The sequence below is a fragment of the Gambusia affinis genome, linkage group LG16, assembly GCF_019740435.1.
Source record: "Gambusia affinis linkage group LG16, SWU_Gaff_1.0, whole genome shotgun sequence".
Lineage (NCBI taxonomy): Eukaryota > Metazoa > Chordata > Actinopteri > Cyprinodontiformes > Poeciliidae > Gambusia > Gambusia affinis.
Window position 1 is genome coordinate 16,274,713 of NC_057883.1, and position 24,080 is coordinate 16,298,792.

The following is a 24,080-nucleotide window of genomic DNA, read 5'->3' on the forward strand; positions in this document are numbered from 1 at the left end:
CTGCTCATAGCATGTATCAAGTCTTTTGCAGAACCTCAGTTTTAAAATTTGAACTATCCCTTTTATGCTTCCTTTAAGCCATACCATGGAATAACAAGCTGTTGCTTTTAATGGAAAATGTTTTCAAGTAGTAGTTGGACTGAAACTATTATTTACTTAAAGTAGGCACATTACAGTACACATTGATCAGAAATAGAAACATTAACATATGCATGAGCAAGAGACTATTCATTATATTATATTATACAAGAATAACAAAAATTTCAACACAGTAATAAGTAATTATGGGATATGGATATAAGAGTGCACTTTGTATAAATTTCAATACATAGGCTATATTGGAAATTCAATAATAACACTACTACTGCATCTACTACTATTGATACTGATCATAATGATTATTATAGTAATTGCAGAGTGTGATCCATTCTGTTATATTTGTTTCTTTTCTAACAGCACGCAGGCAAAACTAAATTTAAAAAAAATATATCAGTTCAGACATTTCTTCACCTGACTCACCAGAAGATGGCGACACAGCTCTGTTCAACTTCAACGTGTTTCAGTGTAAAATCTTACGAATGAACACTGTTTCACCAGTAATATTTTTTTCAATGTCATGGCATTTTTTTTTTTTTACTAGAATCATTGCAAGCAAAAGACATAAAGGATTTAAATAAGGTACCTTCAAAACTGCAGCTATCCCTTTAGCACCCCCATTTAAAAAAGAGGGGTCCATAAATATAATTTGGATAGTCATGTTTTGATGTGTTTTAGGGATGCTTTTATTATCCAGCATGTATTGTGCAAACTCGTATAAAAATTAACAAAATGATGATACTGATACCATGTAGAAACAACAAAACAAACTTGGTTGTGGATCAAAGTGCAGCACTTTACAAAAAAGTTTGATCCAATAGATATCCAGAAATTCAGTCCAATTGTATAGACATTCAATATTGAGCATATACATTCCAATTCCATCCGAGTTATAAAACTATTCAGTCAGTTTCAGTTTTTTATGCCACCAAGAACAAGTTCTGATAACTAATTGTGTCATTTGTGCCACTGTATTCCATTTACATGGGTGTCAGAACTTTGTCTTTGATAACGACATTAAACCCAATTTAAATGTGTTTAGGCTTCAGGTTTGAGCTTTGGACTTTAAGTGATCATGCTATCTGGTTTTAATAATGTTAGCTAAAAGCAACAGATTGCTATACACAGATTATGTGTTCCCTCACAGTAAATAGTTTTTGAATAGAATTAATAGAGTTAAATAATCAATAGATTTTCATTTCTCTTTCTCTGTAATTATAGATTAATATTTTAAATGTGTAAATTAAAACATTATCTTATTTTTTTATTATTCTTTCAGATTACAATAAAAATGCTGTGCCTATTTATTTATTTTTTGGCTCCTGTTGTTTTTTCCCTACTGGTTTCCGATGAGAATTACCAAAAATATGCACCAAACTATAATAACAACATCTAATTGCAAAATTAGGACATTTTGACGGCAGACGTGCTCGGAAGAGCAAACGTTATCTTTTGCAGCTGGAGTCACTCTGACTCAGTGCCATGTTTTTCGCTGTCGTAAAGCGCTGTTTGAATATTTCCGGGAGGCAGTGAAAGCAGCAGCAGCAAAGGCAGTTCCTTCGCAGTTCTTCAAAGATGCAGCACTGGTGTGTTTTACAGTCGGATTTTCTCTGGGATGTTTGTCTCTGAGAGGCATGTATCACGTAAAAAGAAGAAACTATTGAATTAAGTTGATTATTTCGTGTAGTGAGCTAGCAGAGAGACAAAACTTTAACAAGGAGTTTTAAGTCGCTGGAAGATAAGAAGTTGGGATATTCGGTACGTAATCTATACTGACAAACTTTTCCCAGTCTCATCTGAATTAACGTTATTGTTTGTTAAACAAGCTGAAATTATGCATTTTGTTTAGGTTTAGCTGCTGTATCTCTACGGTGTTATTTGAACATTTCCGTTTCATTCTCTTAGTTTTTTTTGTTTAGTTTTTTTTTACTCGTTTGTTTAAACTCGCGTGAGCATGTTTTAAAACCATCATGCTGGAAGTCAGCAATACTGATTTTTTAATATTACAAAATCAGTATTACAAATGATCGGAATGCATCCATTTGAATTAGTTTGCAGTTGTAAATTCCGTTTAGACTATTGAATTCGCCATTATGATGATGATGATGATGATGAATCCCTCTTTTGTGACTACTTTACTTGAAATCGTACTTTCTGCTTCATATAATTTTATAGCTTTCAAGCTGTACAGAAGCAGTGCCCTGGAGTTTCAGTCAGATAAGTTCTGTTTGTCTTTCTGACAAAACACTCTCACTTGAATGGACTATGGACTGATGCTGCAGGGTGTATTTTATCCTCTTTATTACAGAAGTTAGACAAATCTGAATCCCAGTGCTATTTCCTGCTCTCCTGCATCCCACTCCTCCCCCATGGTGCACACACTCTTCCCTTTGCAAACCGTATTGTTATTTCTAATGAGCACCCCACTGAGACAGTCAAATATTAAGCTCACTTTTAGGTCAGAAGTTCTCCCCAACCAGCAGCTGAAGAAGAATGGGGACAAAAATCAATCAATTACTGCTGAAAAGCTCCATCTTGTGCTTCTTTGACCCCATTTGACCTCTCACACAATAACGTCTCAACATCATTTCTTACAAATGTTGCCTGAGCAGAGCATTTGAATAGGTGGTCCAGACAGGAAGCTGCACAAGTGTGTCTTGGATCTCAGAGTTGGCCTTTGGTTACTTCTTCCACAGCGCTGGAAGAGCTAGCTGTGATAAAATCAACAGAGTTACAGAATGTGAGGGCGGTTACTTCTATGGAGACCTTATAATTTTAAAACCTTGCAACAGATCCTCTTTCTTTGTCCTGAACTTGTTTGGTACTGAGGCACACTTGCAGCAGACCTCTTGAACTATCTGCAGCTAGGGATACTCTGCAGCCTTTACACATAATTTAAAGAAATTATTCAGGGATGTGTGTTTTTAACAGCTGGATATTGCATTGCAGGATTTCACTGAAAGTTAAGGTTTTAGAGAATTAAAAAAGAAGACAGAAGAAAGCTACTAATTCTGTTTTGTGTGCCTTTGGGTTGATGACATCACAAAAGGCACACGATTCGAGCTGATCAGTTGAAATATGTAAACAATAGGATGGAAGATCAATTTTAGAAAGATTTTATACATTTCAAAGTGTTTGTTTTGTTCCAGATGGCTTTAATTTTTGTTACAAACAGCTTCCATCATTTGTGTTTTTATTTTGTAACCAGAATTGTCTGAAGTCTATTTAGTGTGTACACTAAATGCAAAGACTTTACCATGGCTCAAACATTTTGCAACAACCAAACACAATAAGTAAGAACCTTTTTGTAGGAGGAAGTTGTTTAAAAACGGATGAATAAAGAGGAATAAACAAAAAAAAATTACACAAATGACATTCAAGGGAAGTCTGAGTGGCTTTATGCCTAATTTGATGTAACCAGAGGCATGTAAGTAGATTTTTATCCTGGTGGAATAATGATTTACAACAAAACATCAAAACAAATAAACTAATAATGGCAATCTGAAGTGAGTTTCATTGATTTAACAGAAAAGTCTAGAAAGCAGCTTTAAACACAACCTTCCAATGTTTCTCTGAAATAAAGCATGGAGGATCTATGTGTCATTTTACATCCCTGAAACCTTGAAGGTCTAGCTTTGTTTTAGACAGTCACATAATAGCTTAGTGCCTTCAAATGTGGCGTGATGTACCTTTAAACTGGTACACTCCAGTTCTATTTGAAGACATGTCTAATTTTACCCAGCAGTCCTGCCCTCTCCCCTGTCCAAACTGTGCAGGGCATTAATGGAGGACCTCTTGCCTTCTGGATCTCTACCGCTCATAATTTTAAGGAGTTTGAAATCTTCAGTTGTGACATGCTCACACAGATGGCATTTTCTAACCTCACATGCCAGGTATTTGTGTTTTTTATTGGATATTTTTCTAAGAGAAGAGGAAAGTGCTATTTTTCCTTGTTCACAGCAGTGGGAAACCATTATTCTCCCATTAAAAGTTATTTGGGGAGTTGAAATGTAGGTGTGCCATATGGGCTGCATGCCCCCTGGCTGTTCATTTGGCTGAATCACATCCTCCTGGCGTATTTACAAATGCAGTGGATGAAAATAAGAGGTTTGTTATGGGCTGTGTGTCTGTGTGAAGGTTGGACTAGGGTCTTTTGTCTAGTCTGTGGATTTATTTGAGTTGAAGAGTGGCCTTCAGGGCGTATTGTTTTCTCTAGAGAATGAAAAGCTGTTGGTCTCTTAAAGCCTGCATGTCAAAGAACAAACTGCAGGAGTAATGTGGGAAAAGAGGGCACTCACAGAGAAGCTTTTAAATGGGGTAACAAAGAGGTCAAGCAAGATAAACACCCCACAAGTTTTGATTTATTAAAAAAACTCCATCACTCTTTGACTCTGAAAAGCCCCAAGTCCAGGTTAGGTTTTTATTCGTCATTGACCCAAATATCTGTCCTGACCAACAGTGTTTTTAAGAGAAATTCAAGCCAGAGCGGGTGACTGCCTCAAGACGCTCCAGAGTACTTATGTCATCCTTCCAATGTCCCATATGGTAGATCTCATGCTGTGACAGAGAAGAGCAGGAGAGATATTTAGGCTCTTTTTGCTTTTGATTAGTTTTTACTTTTGAGTTGTAAAAACAATAGAGGATTCGTTATACAAATTTCTTTGTAAATTGGAATTTAAATCTAATCAGCAGAGACTCCTAATCAACATGCTTTAAGGTCACAGACAGAGTAAGATGCATCATAACTTCAATTGAGAGGGAAATTCTGGATTTATTTTCATTAGTATAGTTAAAATTTACAATGTATCATATTTAGTGTTCGGGTAAAACTTGAAAACTGATGTTTAGACTTGACCATCACATTTGATTGATCTTGAGTTATTTTGCAAAAAAGAGTTGTCATTGCAAAATGACAACTCTGTTTCTGCTGGATTTCCTTGAGTGACATATATGAGCTTACATCCATCTCCCTCAATCATTTGTTTATTTTGGATAAAAGGTGCAATTCGGTCCTCAACACCTAAATGGAGCAGAAGAACAAGAAAGTTTATCATCTCATCTGAAGAAACGATCCTTTGCCCATCCTGTTGTTCATTACCATCAGACTGGTTTTGTGGCATCTGTATCTAATTAGGGGGCAAGTTGAAAATTCCCATGTGGGGAGGTTCATGCTGTGGTAATGCAGTCGTCAGCTGTGGGAACCAAATGCTCTCCATTTGTGTGAAATTGTATTTAGTACAGACACAGGTGGTGAGCCTGGCATGAATGTATGGCTGTATCTAGTGTTTTCTTTAGGATTGAATATTTTGGTCCTTCGCCCTCCTTTGGAAAACCAAGCATTAAAAATGGCCAAGTAGTATCCAAAGATTTAAACTTTTTTCTGAAAGTTGTACTTGTTTCCTTGTAAGGCAATTTAAAAGTTTACAATGTCCCTGATTATAATCACTCCATAGAGCCTTTGATAAGACTGGAAGAGCATTTGGACACCCAGACGTCTGTGTGTTTCTAGGTTTGAGCCCATTATTCCCAGTCTAGTCAGTCCTTGACCAAAGACAGATTAGCATAGTTTTGGTCTGAAAATTAGGCCGGGAGAGCTAAGGGGTTGATGTGGGAGGGATTATTAAGGATTTTATTAGCTCAGTGTTCGCCGAGATAAGTTGAAAGCCAAATTTTCAGTGGTTCGCCTCCATTTTTCACAAACTAACCTAGTTGTTAAAAAGCAATTGAGCCTAGTCAAAAGCTTTAGACTCTAAAGCTTTACATGTGAAGAAAGCCATACTGAGGTTTTAAAAATATACAACCTAAAAACTTTAAAAATGTACATCATACTTGTTCTATGTTTTATAGTCCTCTTTAATGAGAGGTTAGAAAAAATGTGCTTTCGAGTATTTTTTTTAGGATGTTGGAACATAGTGCAATGCAGTGCTACCTCTCCCTAAAGTGTTGCTGTGCACTGATGCTTAGCTGCCTGAAAGGAGAGTGTAACATTTTTACATGCTTTCAAGACAAATCTGGCTCTTTGGAAACCACTCCACTGGCAAAAAAGAAATGCCAGTGGAGTGAAAAAAACAAAAACAAGGACAGTCAAGGTTTGGAAACTAGCACTGTTTTAAAACTAGATGTGGGAAGCTGTTTTAAATAAATGTGTTTCATACATTTGCTTTAAATTTTCAATTATTTTTAAATTACAACATGGTATGATAAAACCTCAAACCCCTCTTAAACACTAAAAAGCCACAAAAGACATTTGAATCAGGGGACAAATGTTGGGGTGACATTTCAAAGAAACATTAATGAATGTAAAGCAAAATTCAAATTATTTTGAGTCAAAATATTGTACAGTTCTGGCAATTATAGATAAGTAAACTAAAACATATGTAGAAAAATGTGGTATTGTCTCACAGTGTGTGCAATGTGCATAACACACTACAGGTTTTATTTGGATCTTTTGTGTAACAAATAATAATAGTTTCAGTGGTAGATTTTACAAGCTCTACATTAGTCCGAGTTGCAGCTGGAGGGGCCTTTGTCTGAAGCAGTGATCCTAATGTCCACATCCAGCTCCGTGACTTATATCCCCGCATTCCTGCACATCTTAATTGGTGAACCTCTTGGCAGCGGGTTTCGCCTGGCCCGGCTGGCCTCAGCTGGCCTTGCTGTCAGCTCGGCACAGTGGCCAGCAGATGTAGCGGGAACAATGCCCATCCTAATCCCTGAAGAATTCCTGCTCTCCTCAGATCTATCTGGCCAAAGAATGTGGCATCAAAAAAGGCCCTGGGGCTCACCCGGATCCGCAAAGGGACAATTCTCATGCAATGTGTTAATTTGCTGAAAAGGGAAGTTGTGTGAAAGTGGCAGCACATTGAGTCCAGAGGCATAGAGCTCAGGCCTGAGAAAGCTTCAGTCTGGCTTAAGGCATCAGAGAATCCTTGATGTGAACCCGTAATCCTGCGAGATGACTGGGACAGGTTTTGATTTAGTATAAATTTAATCAAGCAAGCTGAAGGGATAATGTTAATCAGTTTAGTCTTTAACAGTAAGTAACATGCTTCCATTTGATCTGTAATCACTAAATGATATTATATTTCTTTGCCAAAGAACTCTGTCTTGATCTTTTCACACTGATTAGATTCAGCTCGAATCAGCATTTCCTTTACTTACCTCTACCGCAGGGCTACACTATGCATGTCTCATGTCTGAGTAGCGAGCAGTGGAATGGGAAGAATTCCCCTGTTGTATAAGATCACAGTTCACTGTGTGCAGTCTGGAGAGAAGAAGAAACCTTTGACAAAATAAGGATGCTGTTTATAGCCCAGAAGGGTGACAATGATAAACATTGTTGCTCTGTACATCTTGGCTGGAAGTGTCTGGATCATGTCTGAATATTTGTGTTTTCTATTGTCAACTCAGAGGCCTGTGTGCCATGCCCGAGGGCTCCCATTCCACTCACCACCAGGGCCAAATGGGGGAAGGTAAGATCAGAGGAGTATTCTCTGTTATGACACACGTACAGTGCCTTACCACAGTAGTACATTTTGTCATGTTATAACCACAGACATCAATGTACTTTATTGGGAGTTTATGTGACAAAACCACCTTTTACTGTGGTTACAGCTGTAAGTAATTTTGGGTATGTCTCTACCAGCTTTGCACATCTACTAATAATAGTGTTACAGTTGTAGTTAATAGTTCTTTGTCACGCCTCAATAAATACAAAGCTTTCCAAGTATAATCATCCCGAGAGATCCCTTAGAATGGTGCTACAGCAGACTTGTAGTTGAAAAAACTGACATTCTTACTGGGAAAGTGAGACTTATTTTACTAACCCAGACCTCAAAATCCAACAGAGCTGTCTCATACAGAAAACAAAGTGATGATCATGATGGATGAAAAAAACTTTCATGAGTTATACCGCATTAAATCTTAAACATTTGTGTTTAACCTCATTTACTGTACATGTTGCCACAGTGTTTAAAAGCACCACAAATATCTTCTCTCTTACTCACAACTCATTTTTCTGTCTAACCACTACCAAAGACCTCTGGAGCCAATAAAACATTGGAAAATCTCAAAACAGGTGTACTTTCCTAATTAGTTTCCCAATTGATTTCATTTGGGTGTATCAGAATAAAAAAAAGCAAATACACATTAAGGGGAGGGGTTGGTTCTTTTTTGTGAAGCCTTTTAAAAACTCCCATCATTTTCCTTCTTCCTCATTTTTTGCACTATTTTGTGTTTTCACATGAATGGCAGATAAAATGTAACGTTATTAAAGCTTTAGGTTGCAGTCTGACAAAATGTGAGAACGTTAAGAGGGGTATGCGTTCCATAAATCAACCATTTTTATGATAAAGACTTTTGACAGATGGCTGCTTTACAGTGTCTGGTTCCCTTAAGACAGTGTGCTAATTTAAAAGGCCTTCTGCAGCGCATAGAGGGGAAAAAATGATGGCAACAGAAAAACAAAGGAAATGTGGAGACTTTTAGAGGCAGACTGAAAGCAATGAACTCCCCTCCTACACTCCGGACTGGCAGAGAGGCTCTTTGTGTGGCTGTGTGGAGCTCAGCCAACCTCCTCTCACACAACTGTAGCCCCCAGAACATGAGTGCATGGACCCAGAACTTGTCAGGATCCCTGACAGTCAGGCTGGTTTGTCTAACCAGTGGTGCTGACCTTGTATGGTGGGGGCCACTCAGATTCTGTATTATTTTAGAGTTTATAATCTCAATCGCCGAGCCTCTGTCTTGACACAGGACCTCTCTGTATCTGTTTGCCTGCTCCGTCCTTCAACCCACAATCTCCCCCTCCTCTTCTGCACACATTTGGCTCTGGACTTCCACTTTGGCTGAAGAATATCTGTGCGTCAATGGTGGCTTTTTGTTCTCCCCACTCCTGTCTCTGGTTCAGCTGTAGCAAGAGGAGGATTTTGGCGAGAGAAGACGTGTGCCACCCTCATGCAAATTTTGTCTCAATTTCCTCATAAGATTGTGCTTCACCAAATGCATTTCTTTTCTAGTGCTCACTTGAGGCTGCTGATATTAAAATATGACCAATTGGTCCCTGTTCAATGATGGATCGGGAATTGTTAAGGGGGGAAACTCTTAGTAATGTATTTTCTAGATGAGGTGATGATTGGATGTAGTTAACAGCAATGATTTCATGAGAAAGCACTTTGTCTGAGTATGATTACCATCAAGCTGCAGATCCCACAAATAAAACAAGGTTGTTGGTTGAATGATGATGGCTCTACCAAGCAATAACCGACCTGAGGGTGCATGAAAAAGCAATCTCGAAGATAAGTCTCCTCTCTGACCTACTTAACCCCAAACAGGAATGTAGTGCGTGTGCAGAACATACAGCTTTACAAGGATTCTGGGGTGGGGGACTGATTGATCATCTCCATTCACAGCAGCTTTTCCAGACCAGTGGACATAGGATTGTGGACACAGATGGATCTTGGCAGGGATGGCTGCGTCTCTTGAGTGAGCTTGTTAAGGGGGCTTCGTGAACTGGAACTCTTCTTCATCTGTCTAATTGACTGTAGCGTTGATCACATGCAGCTCATGTGATAATTCAGCAAATCTTGTTAAGGAAGATTAAAATCAGTAAAAGTATACAAACCAATTGAATAATTTCATTTTCCATCTTATTACCTCCACCTGTTTCTTCAAGGACCATCATGTATTTAACTCTGTTTATTTTCCTATTAATAAGTCTGACAACAAAGCCTTGGTTTTTGCTGCTTCTTCACAATGACCAAATGTCTGCGATACATGATTAATCTATCAACAATCTGTTTTGGTCTCTCCTGGGGATGTTTTTCTTGGTAGGATTCCAGTTGTGCCATTCTGCTTTTATTTTTAAATGATGGGTCTATCTAACAAAAATTGTTGAATATAGTTTAACAATCTAATCATTCCTGACCTGTTTTGTGCATTCTTTGGTATTCATGATGCAGTTTGTTCACTTATTTCCTCCAGCAACCTTTTAAGACCTGAAACAGAACATCTGTATTAAATTACACACAGTGAGTTTAATGATTAGACAAATGAGGCAGATGCTTTCACTGAGTTTATTTAGAATTATCAGAGTAAAAGGGGCAATTTAGAAATGTAAGATATACAACACAAGTTTTGAGATGTATCATCTTGCTTATGTCTCACAATTACGCACATTGGTCTTTTATAAGTCAGAGTTATTGAACTTTATTCATTAACATAAGAAAAACTGAATGCATTCTAATTCCTTTTTATGGCCACATGGCTATCGTAACTTAAATTTATAACCCATCACGTTCCCTTTATTTTATGTTATTGTCTGACCTAGATCTTTAAACTACCAACAAAAGACCTGATTACAATGCACTTTATTATTTTACAGCCTTCGAAGATAACTTTCCTTTTACAGAGGTCTTCCAGCTGATTACCCACATTAGTTGCAGACTATTTCTACTTTGGTTCCTGGTGTTAAAAGGCCTCCCTGAAGCCTATCCAAGAACTTCCTCTGCAGCGCAGTCATTTCACTTGTAAGCAACCCTATTTGTGAGACACTATAGAAAAGAGAAAGCTGTTGTATAATAATGTAGTCATTTTGGACTTTTCTGTTTCCTAAAAGGCTTTAGAGCAAGATACAGTGATGTTAGTCTGACTGTTATGGACTATAAATTTTACAAAGAGCAGAAAACCACAAGAAAAAAACACTTTCCCACCCAGTGTAACGCTACATTTGATAAAACGGTGTGATGTGTTAAGTAAATGAACTACCCGGACTCAGCAGAGAGCTACTAATGGTTCAGCTGATTGGGGGCAGACTGACAAATTGGTGGTAATGTTTACAGTGGACTTCAGACCTCAGAAGTGTGTATTGTCCAAAGGAAAGGGGACTTCTCACCAGACCCTGCCTGACGTGCAGCAAGCGAGTGCCTGAAGAGATTTTGGAGGGGATGAAGGCAGGGGGGTATTGTTGATGGAGGAGTCTGTAAAGTGGATCATCACATGCCTATGCTCTGAGGTCAGCTGGCACGGCTGGATCCTTTAAGAGGCAGAGGTTAAGAACGGAGGAGTTTTATAGGATAAGATTTGACCTTTTTTAGGAGTTTCGGCCCACTGGAACAATGAGAAGTCCTTTTCCTTAGAAAATCCCTTTTCTAATAGCTTTTCCAGAAAAAAATAAAGAAAAACTACATTCAATAAATGGCAAAAATTCACAGAGACACATTTACTTTCACTTCTGAGCTGCAAAATTTCCCTGAAAGTTCCCAGAACATTTCGACCTTGACTGTTGGCAAGGAATGCAGGCTCAGTTTGTATCTGTGTGTGCATTCACCGTCTGTTGTCCTCGAATGGTTTATTTACAGACCAGTCGGCTAATTATTAACAGAGCATTAAAAGCCCACAGTAAGGCCAAACACAGCTGTACATCAACCATCTGGTGCATATGAAAGACAGCCTAAAGACAAAAACTCTTGAAGTTAGCTGAATTCTTTCCTCTCCGTTGAGGAATAACAAACCAATCCAGGCCTTTGAATTCAGTTTCTGATCACCAGGGTTTAGAACTATGCTGTTGGATAATGGTCCAACAGCATGGCTGAAGGCTTAATATGCGTAGGCACCATTTATGCCTACACCTCACACCTCGCTGACAGGAGGCTATTCATCAGTGCCATGTAGGGAGGAGTTGTTCCTGAAGGACCTCAGACCAGCTCTGTGTCCTGCATCCGTCTCTGGGGGAGGAACAGATTTCCAGAGGTTATGAACGGGTCTCTGAAAAGGAAGTGGTGAATGGATCTTGAGGAGTGGAAAAGCTTTATTAAGACATAGACCAAAACTTTTTCCTCTTTATTCCCTAGAGGACAAGTAGGTCACTCACTCCGCTTAAAGAAATCCTAACACACTTGCTTATATAATTAGTTGTTGTTTTCTGTCTGGTGCATCTCATTAAGTCTGAGTATTGTTGAAAAATTAATCTGGCCAATCTTGCACAGTAGCCATGGTCATTAAAGAAAAAATATTTGCACTTTTGACATTACAGGAACATGTAAAATCCACCTGGAAAATGTGAAGCTTTTAGTACAATCTATTTTTTCCTGGTAGATTGCTGTGAAGATGTTTAAATTATTCAAACAAAGTGAACCAACACCAGAAGATGTCTTGGCTTCCCAAATCACCACTGACTGTGGACACTTTACTCCTGACCTTGGAATCAGACTACCTCCACTTCTTCAGACTCTGGGACTTTGATTTTGAAGAACAGAATGAAAAATGTACTTTAATTTGAAAAGAAAACTTTAGCCCACAGTCTCTTTCTCGGGATGAGCAGCTACATCTGTGTGGAGTGGCTCTTTAATTCCTGACTTTGCTTTTGTGTTTATTCCCTGTCACAATTTTCCTTCCACTCAGTTTTATATTATATATTATTTTATGCTTGAAAATCACAATGCATGAGCAGACAACTTTTTTAGCAATGATTTTTTGTGACTTATCGTGAGCAGAGTTCCAAAATCTGGTGAGCAGCTGCCAGATCACCAATTCATAACATAACATATTTGTTTTAATTTATTATTATTATTTTATTATTATTATTGTTGGGCTCATGTAATCATGTAATTTTTTTGTGAAACTGGATTTTGATCTTCATGAACTATAATTATTAACAAAAATAAGCACTTGAAAGCTATTATTCTCTGTGTTAGAAATGTGTATAGTAAGAGATTCCCTTTTAGAATTTAATTAATGAAATAAACTCACCTTTTGGTCATATTTGAATTTGAGATGCACTTGCATAAATTAAATAAGGTATACCGTAAATATGGCCAATTTTCCTCTTTATCTAAATACATAACTCATCTTTTCAGAAATGTAGCCCTGTGGAAAGAATTGTTTTATCTTACTGCCTGGAAGTACCAGGAAACTTGTGAATAAAAATCATAATCTAAGATGACTATCACTGGTCTTTTAGCAGCAGATGTCTCTGGGAAATATGACAAGGTGTCTTTAGTTGTGATTCACCCTTCAAAGGTTCAGATTCATCGTCTTTTGATACATGAGTCATTATGAATCAAGCAGAAAGGGATGAGCAAAGGTTGACTGTTTCACTTGCAGGAACATGTTCTTCCACTGGGATCCACGCAGTGTTGTCTTTCTTACATAAAAAATAATGCTCTTTTTTTGAGTTCTTAAAATAAAAATGAAGGAGAAGGATAGATTTTATGACAGATCTGTTGTAGGCTGATATCTGTTATGTAATACGTGGGTTTTCTTGGAATAAGGCTTTTATTTTCCAAAACTATTAGCTTTCAGATAAGCATTTGCATGTTGAACATAGATGCAGACTGCGTTGTTCCTGTTTCTGCATCTTATTTGCTTAGAAAACAAAGCACGGTGTAGCTCAGCATAGAGAATATTTAAGGCAACCAGTTGTTAACACAGGCAACAGCTTGACTTCCAGCTAAGTTCAGATGAACTAGTCATGAAGGTGCGCCTCTATGGGAGAATGCTTCCTTCAATGGCGAGATGACACGCTTTTCATCCTGTCATATAAAACTGAGTAACTCAAGTTTGGGGAATTAGAATTGAATTTGAGAAGAGTGATTTTGAAACCTTTGTAACATGGTCTTTCACTTTGCTCACTTCACTGGGGAAACACTTTCAAAATAAGGTATGAAAACATTGTTATATTGAAAACTGTAAAATGTCTCTAAGTTGCTTTTAACATAGGGTTAATTCTTTTTTTTTTGTCACACTGTAACAGCTAGATAAGATGAGCTTCATGTTGACTTTTGCCACCAATGACAAATTTTATTGTTGAAGATGATCATTTTATTTTAAAGGGAAAAAACTAGCCTTATGTACATGTATGTATAATGTATTGAAATATGTGACAGTACTTTTGCCCACCATGTCTGGCAAGATGAAGTAGACTACGCAATCTAAAAAAGCAATATTTTATGTCCCAAGGTGAAGGAAGTTAAGAATAGTTGAGAAAACTGTAATTGACAAAAGAATGTTACTAAAGAAATGATTACATGGACATTTTAAGGCTTTTGGACCCCAGCAAAGACAAAAACATGAATTTTTACAAATGCAAAAAACAATCAGTGGTGAACTTTCCTAGGAGAGGTTGGCCTACCAAAATTACTCCAAGCAAGCATTACAAATCATCCAAGAGGAAACATGCAGACCTTACTTCAGTCGATGTAATTGTTCATGATTCAACAGTTAGAAATGGATAAAAAGTTGCATTCATAAGAAGGTTTTAGGACCTAAACCCCTGCTGACCTGAATGGACAGCAAGGTTCCTCTCATTTTACATCTAGATGACCCAAGAAATTTTTGGGAAGTTATTCTTCAGACTGATAACACAAAAGTGATACTTTTATAATGGAGTAAACTTGCCAAAGCATTTCAAGAAAAAGAAAACGGTTCGATAAAAAGAAAAGGATTCCAACAAAAATAACCCTGAGGCTGACCAAGCTTAGCTTCAGGGTCAGGATGACTTCCCATGATAATAAAACAATAATATCTGGTCTTTAGCAAAAGATTCTAAAGGATCAGCCCATAAATTTGTGGCCTTAAGTTAAAGCGCATTTGAGTTACGCAGTAGGGAAATGATCTGATGTACTCTAGCAAGCCCACCACTGAATGACTTTAAAACAACAAAATTAAGGTTTTTGAGTGTCCTAGTCAAGGTCCAAACTTAAATTTGATTGAGATGCTACTGGATGCCTCAGACATGCCATTCACACTAGAAACCCCTCAAATCTGTCAGAATTAAATCAATTCTTAATTGTTTTTGAACACAGGAACAAATTTTCTCTTGGCACCAGTTGTTGCCGCAAAGGTTGTACAAACAGTTATTAGATTTAGGGTGCAATTACTTTTTCATATTGGACCAGGTCAGTTCAGCTAGCGCTTTTTTCTTAATTTAGACGGTCATTGTGAGAAAATTGCTTTTCTCTTCAGTCTTATTGTTTTCCTCTGACGTAAAAATTTTTTGATCTGAAAAATGACAAAAAGAACTGAAGAGATCTGTGAATGGGCAAATACTTTTTTACAGTACTGTATTATTAATGCATCTTAAAGATTATCATAGTTTGTTGATTGAATTTTTCAGTTTTCTAGGACTTGTGCTATGAAATTAAGCAGGCTTTATGATAAATTTTGTTCATGTTTTGATAGTTACTCCCTGTCAAAAACACGTTTCACCGGAAAAAAGTTGCTTTTAAAGCATCCCATCATGTAAGGCAAAAGTCTATGGCAAATTTCAATGCCAGAGTAAGCAAAATTTTGTTTGCCTTATGCATGTATTTTGCATGATCATCTGCATAGAGGCTGGTTTGCATGATCCGATCAGAAAAAGCAAGTCATATCATCTCAGTGTTGTGCAACTACCAGTTAACGTCAGCGCTGCAAGCTGTGGCTTATCGCGTTGTCAAGGGATGTGTTAAACTTCAGCTGCAGACAAGTCACTGGAGACACGTTGATGTATCCCAGATCGAGTCACTGGGGCCTGTTGCAAAAACATATTATTGTTTTTTTTCTGAGTGTCTGTCATTAACAAGGAAGGCAAAGTCAGCTTTTAGTCAAGCTGAAGAATTTCTCAAATAAAAGTATTCTTTGTCTTTCATTCATTGACAGCTTCAGATAGGGATCATTCATCCTGTTCATGTGACAACAACCATTTTGGGGAAGAAAAAACCCGCAATGACCGGGTGTTGGATTGTTTCTTTCAATGTTTCTATTCATCTCTCAGTCTGCCCTATAAGGCTTTGCTTGGTATGCATATGACTTTGATGTTAGAGTCAGACAAATTTATGAACTGTCTGTGCTGTTAACTGAAAGGTAAGATCAGTCTGGAAGGAAAATAAGTGGAGACCTAACATTACTAGGTCTAGACTGATTAGTCACTCAGCCTTTTAGTCTTAGTTATGGAAAAAAGACCCATTCTGTACCTGCTTTGTCCTGCTGAAGCTCATCTCAGCATCAGTAGATGACAGGAGTAAAAAAGAAGCATTTCAGGTTATAAGTAATATTTTAAAATGATATGATTGATTAGTAGTTCTATAGCTGCAGAGAAATTGAATTCAAGTATGTTGCTATGGAGATCTAGAAGTCCAAAATAGTTGTTTGTGGGGGTGGAGGAGGTACGCGTGTGTGTGTGTGTGTGTGTGTGTGCTTCATTCTTCACATACCTTTATCTGTAAATTTTAAACATACTCTGGCAGTGAACAAAGAGGAATTTCAAGAATTACAATTAGAGGTTGGAGGGTTTTTTTCAAGAATTTTAACTATCATCCTTCTAAAAATAGCTCGTTTTTCATCACTGATGGCTTAAGGTCTTATTAAGGTTTGAAAAAAGTTGATCATTACAGTAGAATGTTGTCTAACTGCCTTGCCTTGGCTAACATATATACAGTGGTATGACTAGGTAGTTACCATCCACTCTCCCCCATCTTTCTTCTAGCTGTAGTAAAGATAAAAATTTTTTGTAAAAGAATTACAAATTTCTTTAATACTGCCCCTTTTCTCCCTGATCTGTCTCTCTTGGATTGTTGTCTATATGAGGTTCGCAGCATGACTCTTCTGTCTCCATTCAGTCCTGTTGTGAGTGTCATATGTCCTACCATCCTTTTGTCCTCCACTATACAACCTATCTTACATTGGTTATAACACATGCGCTATATGTACATTTAAATATTTAAGTAGATATTTTTGTACACATTTACACATAAATACCTAAAAGTATGTAACTCATATAAAAAAATAATATTTTTTATTTTTTTTACTTGTTAGTAGAAACTGCCACTATGTTGTTGCCCCATTGCTTTCTTCCCCCATTCTCAAAATAGTTTATCCACCGATGACGGCAGATAAATTGTTTATCTGGAATGATAAGTTATTTCGCCGCCATTAGAGCATTTAGCAGGACTTATACATGTTTGATTGACAGCACTAAGACCTTTCTCCTAGCTCTGATTGGTGGTTTTTGACCAATGCATTTCTTAAATCAGAAATAGTAGCACTGGGAAAAAGCAGGGAGCTAGATTTTTTTTTCACAGATTATTTGTCTCGTGTTATACTGCCATGACATAGGCTCCAAAAACAATCAAACTAACAAAAGAAAGCAAAGATACTGGAGCTCAGAATCACAGTTAGATATGTTGTTGTCTTTCAGATTAGTATCAGCAAAATAAAGAGCTGTGCAAAAATACAACATGGTTGTAATTTTGTGAGTATGTCAGGGCTTTGGTTGAATCCACACTGTATCCTGCTTTTCACATCTTCCAGCAAGGTGGGACAGTAACAGGAATGCTCTTTGCGACTCTGTGTGCAGATCCCTCAGAGTAATAAATTCGCAATAAATGTCTACACATGTGAATTGTACCAAGCAAGTAAAGTCAGATACTTTTCAGTGTGGAGATAGTCCATCCCCTCTATTGTTTATTGTTTAATAGTGTAAAGAAAAATTCCAAAAAAGAGGAAGTCACAGACGATGGAGAGGGCGTTGCAAATGACCTAATCTTTTTTTTCAAAACAACAAGCAGGCTGGAAACATCTTTCACTGCTTTGCACAGAACCAGGCATTCAGCTCTTCTAAGATAACCAGGTCATTTGCATTCCTTTGCGCAGCTTGTTTTCACATGGGCAGCACTTGGTCCACCACAAAACGTGCGGTCTGTGTGGTATCAGCTGTAGATAATTCCTGCCTGTGGAGCCTGTATCTGAAGTGGTCAATCAAAACCGCAGCAGAGGTCAACCTTGTCCTTAATTCAAGAGTGTGCTTTGGTTTTAGATATGTCGTGAGTGTGTTTGCACCTTTACCACAATGCTTGACATGCATTGTAACTCTGGTCATGCAAAAGTGATGCAGTTATTCTTTTCAATGATACAGGAGTGTTTAAATACAGGCTTTAGACTGTCTTTCGCTTAGGATGTTCTATTCCTCTTACTGCTTTTTACTCTTACTGCTGGCAGTGTTTGCATCTTTATTAGAGAGGAAGCCATGGAGAGAGGAAGCAGTATTCACATGGCAGACTTCAAACCAAATGCATCAATAGAAGCAGATGCTTTGTTTTAATTCATGTCTGTACACTCCCTTTACACCACGAGTCATGTGATTTGTCACAGAGCGTAAACGGCCTTCTCTAGTGGTCGACTTCTGCTTGCCAACTCAGCCGTTTCTCCCAGAGAGGTTGTTCATGGGAACTCTGCTGCTGGGAAGCTTTGGTGTGGACTGCGGATCAAGCACTCCACTGTGAACAACATGAGCTCAATACTGACTCACTCATGGAAAAGATTAGGGACGCCAAGGGGTGGGAGTGTGTGAATCTGCATAAAGAAAAAGAAAGTTGGTGTTCTCATGTAAGGTTCTTCATCCAGCAACACATTAAACTGCTGTCAAGCATTGATAAAGCCACTTTTCTGTCTTTCAAGCTAAGTACAAAGAAAATATTTAAAGTTTTATGCACAGGGGTGAACTCCAGAAAAAAAAACATCTGCAAGGCATTACCTGCAATTCATTGATTAGCTTAATGATGGTTTGTGCTACATAGATTTTTATTTATTAGATTGAACCTTAATTAACAGACAAAGCTTTAGCTTGGTAGAATGGTATTGGCCTTTTTGGCCTTTAAGAAAGTGCAGCTCTCTGCTCAGTGGCTGCTCAATGCTCCATTCTCACACTGGTATTATTTCACATATTTAGGAAATGCTTCTAAGGAAAAGTCCCCATCTGGACAGGAAGGCCGTGAAACACAATATGGATTAAATTTCTCTTAAATTCAGACATAGTTCTATAAAAACATATAAACAACACTCTGTCTCCTTACCCCCTTTTTAAAAAAAAAAAAAAAACTCCCATCAACTTCCCGTGCTCTGTTTATCCAAGCTTCAACCTTCAGTAGTCTGGAGAACAAGAGGAAATGACTGAGTTTTCCATCGACTGTACAGTGTTGCAATTAGGTCATGTCAGTAATGATGTGTGGCAGCTCTTTTACTGTAAAACATAGCTCTTTGTTTCAGCCTGGGAGTAGAAACGCAGAGGTCTTGGTTATATTTTACAGAGTCTGAAATATCAGTGTTTTCAATGTAAACAACTGGCATTTATTTGATATTTTTTTATTATCGTGGGTATCTGAATGCAGCTTGAGCAATGCAACATTTTATTGAGGCTCCAGAACATTAGCATTAAAGATGCAGTGATCAGATATTTGTGGGCCAATATCAATCAATACTCTGATTTTTAAACAAATGTTATTAAATAATTCTTTAACCTTCCTGATATTAGCGCTCACTACTGCCCACAGTGGAAGCAGTCACTGTATATTTAAAACAAAGACAAAAGTAGTAGGACAGTTTGCATCTGTAAACGTAAACATTGACACCTCTATTAGTAACTTAGAAAATGTAGATGTGTATCTTAACTCAGATTTTCAAATGACTGCCAACATTTCCACATCCAGGGTAAGAGTACAACAGATGTTGGATGAAAATTCAGATAGATAAAACACAATAACCTAATCAGCCTGAAGTTAGCTAAGAGTCGATTTGCTCCTTCACCAATTTGACTAAACATTCTCAAGGCATATGTTTTAGTCCTTTGGTATTTTGCACTCCAGTACGCAGGTTAACCTCCTTCTGTCACACCTAAAAATGTCATTTAACAAACGACCAAAAACTATTGGAGTACAAAATGTTAAAGGAGTAAAATAATGTAGCTGCCTAAAGAAAACGCTGATATCATAGATCTGGTTTTAGATCTCTTAACTAGGAACAGCATTACGGAAAATGCTGTAAATGTATTCAAATCTTGCATATTTCTCTACTTCCAGTGTTTTTTTTTTTGTTTTTTTTTTTACCTTTCTCAAATATTGACACCTACATTTTGCGTTGTTCCCAGAATCTTCTCAGTTGTCATCGTCCCTCTCCACCAGCGACCATGTCAAGGATAACATAGATTTTGGCCCAGACTACTACAGCCAGATATGCGTGGAGCCACTGGATGGAGAGGGCAAACGTCCCGTGAGCCTGGTGTCCACCTTGTCCTCTAGTTCGTCCGCTGATAGTCAAAGCCTTTTTGGAAGTACGGCAGCACTTCCGTCCTCTGTCACAACTCCCTTATCAAGCGAGGAATACATAGACCTGGAACTGAGCCCGACACAAGGCACCAACGGGCAGGCCGGAAGTCAGAGTCCTCACCTCAAAAGTTCTGGTGGCGGCTGGCGGCGGCATCTGGAGGCCTGTGTGATCAACAACCAGCGGAACAACAACGCCTCTGCCAGCAGACTGGCGAGGGGTAAATTCCTTCATATGACCGCTTCGCCTGTTGTCACAGACACTATGGCGCCCAACCCAAAGCTTACCTATGTGGACCGCGTTGTCATGGAGATTATTGAGACTGAACGCATGTACGTCACAGACCTCAGCAGCATAGTGGAGGTAAGTTTATACTCAAACTTAATATGTGTTATACTATTTTATGCGAGGTCTTGCTTTTGTAGGTTCTAGCACATTTTCTTCCAGGATTGACCTTTTTTTTTAAGGTCCACCGATCTTGCCATCAATTCTAACCAACTTAGTTGCTTAAAAATAAGCATCCCACAGCGTATTGTTACTACCACCAGCGGGAATGGTGTGTTCATGGCGACTTCCCGTGTTAGTTTCCTTCCACAGATAGAGTTTAAGATGTAACCTCAGTTAAATTTTGGTTTTATCCGACCACAGCTTTTCCATTTGTCGTGTTCCCTACAGGACTTCAGACTTTATTTTTGCAGTGGCTTTTCTTCCTTCCTTTCTCATAAAGGCCAGATTTGTGCATGACCATCAGTTGTCCTTTCAGCAGATTTTCCCACCTGAGCTCTGGATACATGTTCTACATGTCATGTTTATTTCCTTGCTCCTTCTTCTTCCTGTCACTTTAACTTATTGGCTATTTCTCATTAGGTGTGTAACACTTATTGTTTTCAGATGATAAATTGTACAGTGCTTCATAATATTCTAAAAGTTTGAGATATAGATTGTTAAGCTCTGCTTTATTCTAGATATGCCTGGTGTGTTTTTTAGCCTTCATGATGCTGTTTGGTCATTAATGTCCTCCAACAAACCTCTGAGGCCTTCATAGAATAACTTGTTTTATACTGAGGTGAAGGTGATGTCTAATTTACTGTAACAAAGTGACCAATGAAGGCTGCACTAGATTTTATAGAGGGATGAAGTCTCTTTATGTTGAAAACTATGAATGAATTTGCTTTGATAATTATAGTCTGTTAAATATAATTCCAATAAAGTGATGTGAGAACTTTAACGGGAGATTGTATTCATGTTGAGCCATCATTTTATATTGTTGCCAATAATATGTATTTTGTGTATTTGACCCACATTGGCACTTGGCTGTGACATAATGTCTGCAGTGCTCATTAGAAGTAATATATTGAATTTGAAAAGTCAGACACCGGTGCAGAGAGCTTTGACTCAGTCTCTTGGAAGGGGAATAATGCCTCCTGTGTTCCAGGCAGCTGTTTGTGAATTAAAAGTGTTTTGGAACACTCTGTTGGATTTTGCTTCTTCATTCAAAGCCCCAGTATGATTTTCCTTCTTTCTAAATGGATCAGCCAGTGGACAAAAATGCATGCCAGACATCTGGTTGTTGGTTTCTCTTTGCTTACAGGTTTTCTTGTTTATCAAGATGAAAGCTGACGAGCAGTTCATGATCTGGCCTGGCTTTGTTGCATAAACACTGTGTATTTACAGTGCAGTGAAAATTTACAGCCTGTGCAGCCTAAGTTTATAGATCGAGCGCTCATATTTCGACTGAAATTGGGGGTTTCTAGTGCAGACATTACCAGCGACTGGGTTTATGTGCTTGGAGATTGTAAAAATCTCCTTTGAAAAATGAGAAGAGTAAAAAAAAAAATGGGGCAGTGATGATCTTACAACTCAATTATCACATTTTCTACTTTTGTAGTCACTGGCAATTGTTTCCAGAAAAGAAAATTCCTTTTCCATCGGTCTTTACTTTTTCTTTTCAGGATCATTACAAAGTCTGAAGACGGTAATGGCTTTAACATGTGAGGCATTTCTGAGACTGAATGGCAGTAAAAGAGCCAGCACCCCTCCTCACCTTGTCTCAGACAGTGCTGGCGTCTAACATTTGCTCTGAGAGCATGCGCTGCCCTAGATCAAGTTTGAGTAATGGCTTGCTCCTGACAGACACTTCTAGGATTTGTAACTATTTTAGCTGACAGCAGCAGCAGCAGCTTGGCCTGGTCTTGGTCATACAGGCCCCCGCTGCAAGCTCCTGCCTCGCCTGAACTCTCCGGCTGCCCCGGCCAACACAAACACCCCCATCTATCCACCAGCTGAAGAAATAACACAGATGAAACGAGTGCAGTTGGGATTTCCATAGGCTAGTGTGGGAACACGACTGGGCACAAATGAAGCCTCTGTCCTTTTATGATTACAGCCTGGCTTCAATCATTTTGATTCCATGCAGCTAATTTCACACCGAGCCTTAGATCTGACAGAAACATGTGAAAAATGCTTCCTCTCAGTTTGGTTTTGTGTGTGTGTCTTTATTTTTTCTTATAGGAAGCCAAATCAAAGCTTCAACTTAATACTGACACTGAAGTCATGAGCAGCTGTTTAACATACTGATATGTCTGTGAGATCCACCTTATCAGGCTCAGTCTCAGCTGCATCCGTGGGATCCAGATTTGAAAGGCAGCTGGTTGACCCCAGCTGATTCCACATGCTGGAATACGTCCCCAACAACTGGCCAGAACACACCCAGTGCAATCATTTTGGTTGCTGGTGTGTGTGGAAATACTTGACTGCTCTTTTTTTTCACTTAAACTCTTAAAAAATGATTTATATTACCCATATCAGTGTTACAGCACTCCCTGTCCTATAATAAAGAACAGCTTGTAGCACCAGACGATACAAAACGTTAAATCTCATGGTATGTCAAAGGTCACATTTGTGGTGGATTTACCTTTTTCATATATATATATTAGAGACCTTTTGCCACAGCTCATTCAGTAATTAATTACCTGTAAGCTGTCGATGTGTTTTGCAGCTCTCTATCCAGGAGGCTGCTTGTGTGTTCAAAGTGTTTACTTGTGCATTCTTTATTTAGCTGTTGCATATTTGTTTAGGCTCCTTTTTAGCCCACTTCTTTACCTTTTTTGGTGATGTTTGCATGCCACGTGAGTGTGCCATTTACCAAATACGATGAGGTGGGGGCACTCACAGATGTTGGCATGCTATGTCCAGGGCATTTTTATCTACTTTTAATAAACTCCGGAGGTCCGGAGGGAGATGGGATTCATTTAAGGAAAGTAGACTGTGCTGAAATTCTGTGTTCTTGTTGCTTAATTTCTCTTCTCTAGTGCACTGAATAAATCTTCAGGAGTCTCAGAGGTTTGTTAGGTAACATTAGGGACTAAACAAACTTGTAGAGTAAGGTGAGCTGACCATATAAGAACAAAATTCAACATACTTGCAAAACACTTTGTGGCAAAAAAAACAACAACTAACATAACACATTACTATGATTACATCACTTGGTAAAACATGGTGGTGGCAGCACCATGCTGTGAGGATGGTTTACGCCAGCATGAGCAGAGAAGCTGGTCAGAGTTGAGGGGATTTAAAAAGGAGCAAAGTACAAAAAAATCATGGTGGAAAATCTTTTAAAGGTAGAAAAAGACTTGAGACTGGATCAGAGCTTCACTTTCCAATTACAATATAATGGTTTAGATCAATAGAAATTAATATTTTAAGCTCAAATAATGTCTCTTTAGGGAAACCTAAACACTACTATATTTTATTTAATCTCAGTGAAATTATGGTCTTTATCTCCAAAATAAGCTGGAACAGCTAGATAAGATGAGCTTCATGTTGACAGAGCTGGCCCAAAGCAGAAGCAGACTGAGACCCCGATTTAGGCCTTGTCAGAACGCTGTACCTCAGAACAGATGTTGCTCATT

The 24,080-nt window shown here is 38.3% G+C and overlaps 1 protein-coding gene across 5 annotated transcripts in view; it reads left to right on the forward strand.

Moving 5' to 3' along the window:
* Positions 1–1,533: 1,533 nt before the first annotated feature.
* Positions 1,534–24,080, forward strand: part of LOC122846328 (pleckstrin homology domain-containing family G member 3) — a 36,840-nt gene continuing 14,293 nt past the window's right edge. For 2 of the 5 annotated variants that reach the window (XM_044143214.1, XM_044143218.1), the window contains exons 1-3: positions 3,846–3,989; positions 7,507–7,568; positions 19,994–20,532. In XM_044143214.1, the coding sequence (XP_043999149.1) occupies positions 3,880–3,989; positions 7,507–7,568; positions 19,994–20,532 (711 nt within the window). In that variant the 5' untranslated portion in view covers positions 3,846–3,879. Of the gene's footprint in view, positions 1,729–3,845; positions 3,990–7,506; positions 7,569–19,993; positions 20,533–24,080 lie in introns of those variants that run through there. The other 3 variants (XM_044143216.1, XM_044143217.1, XM_044143215.1) reach the window with 3 other exon arrangements.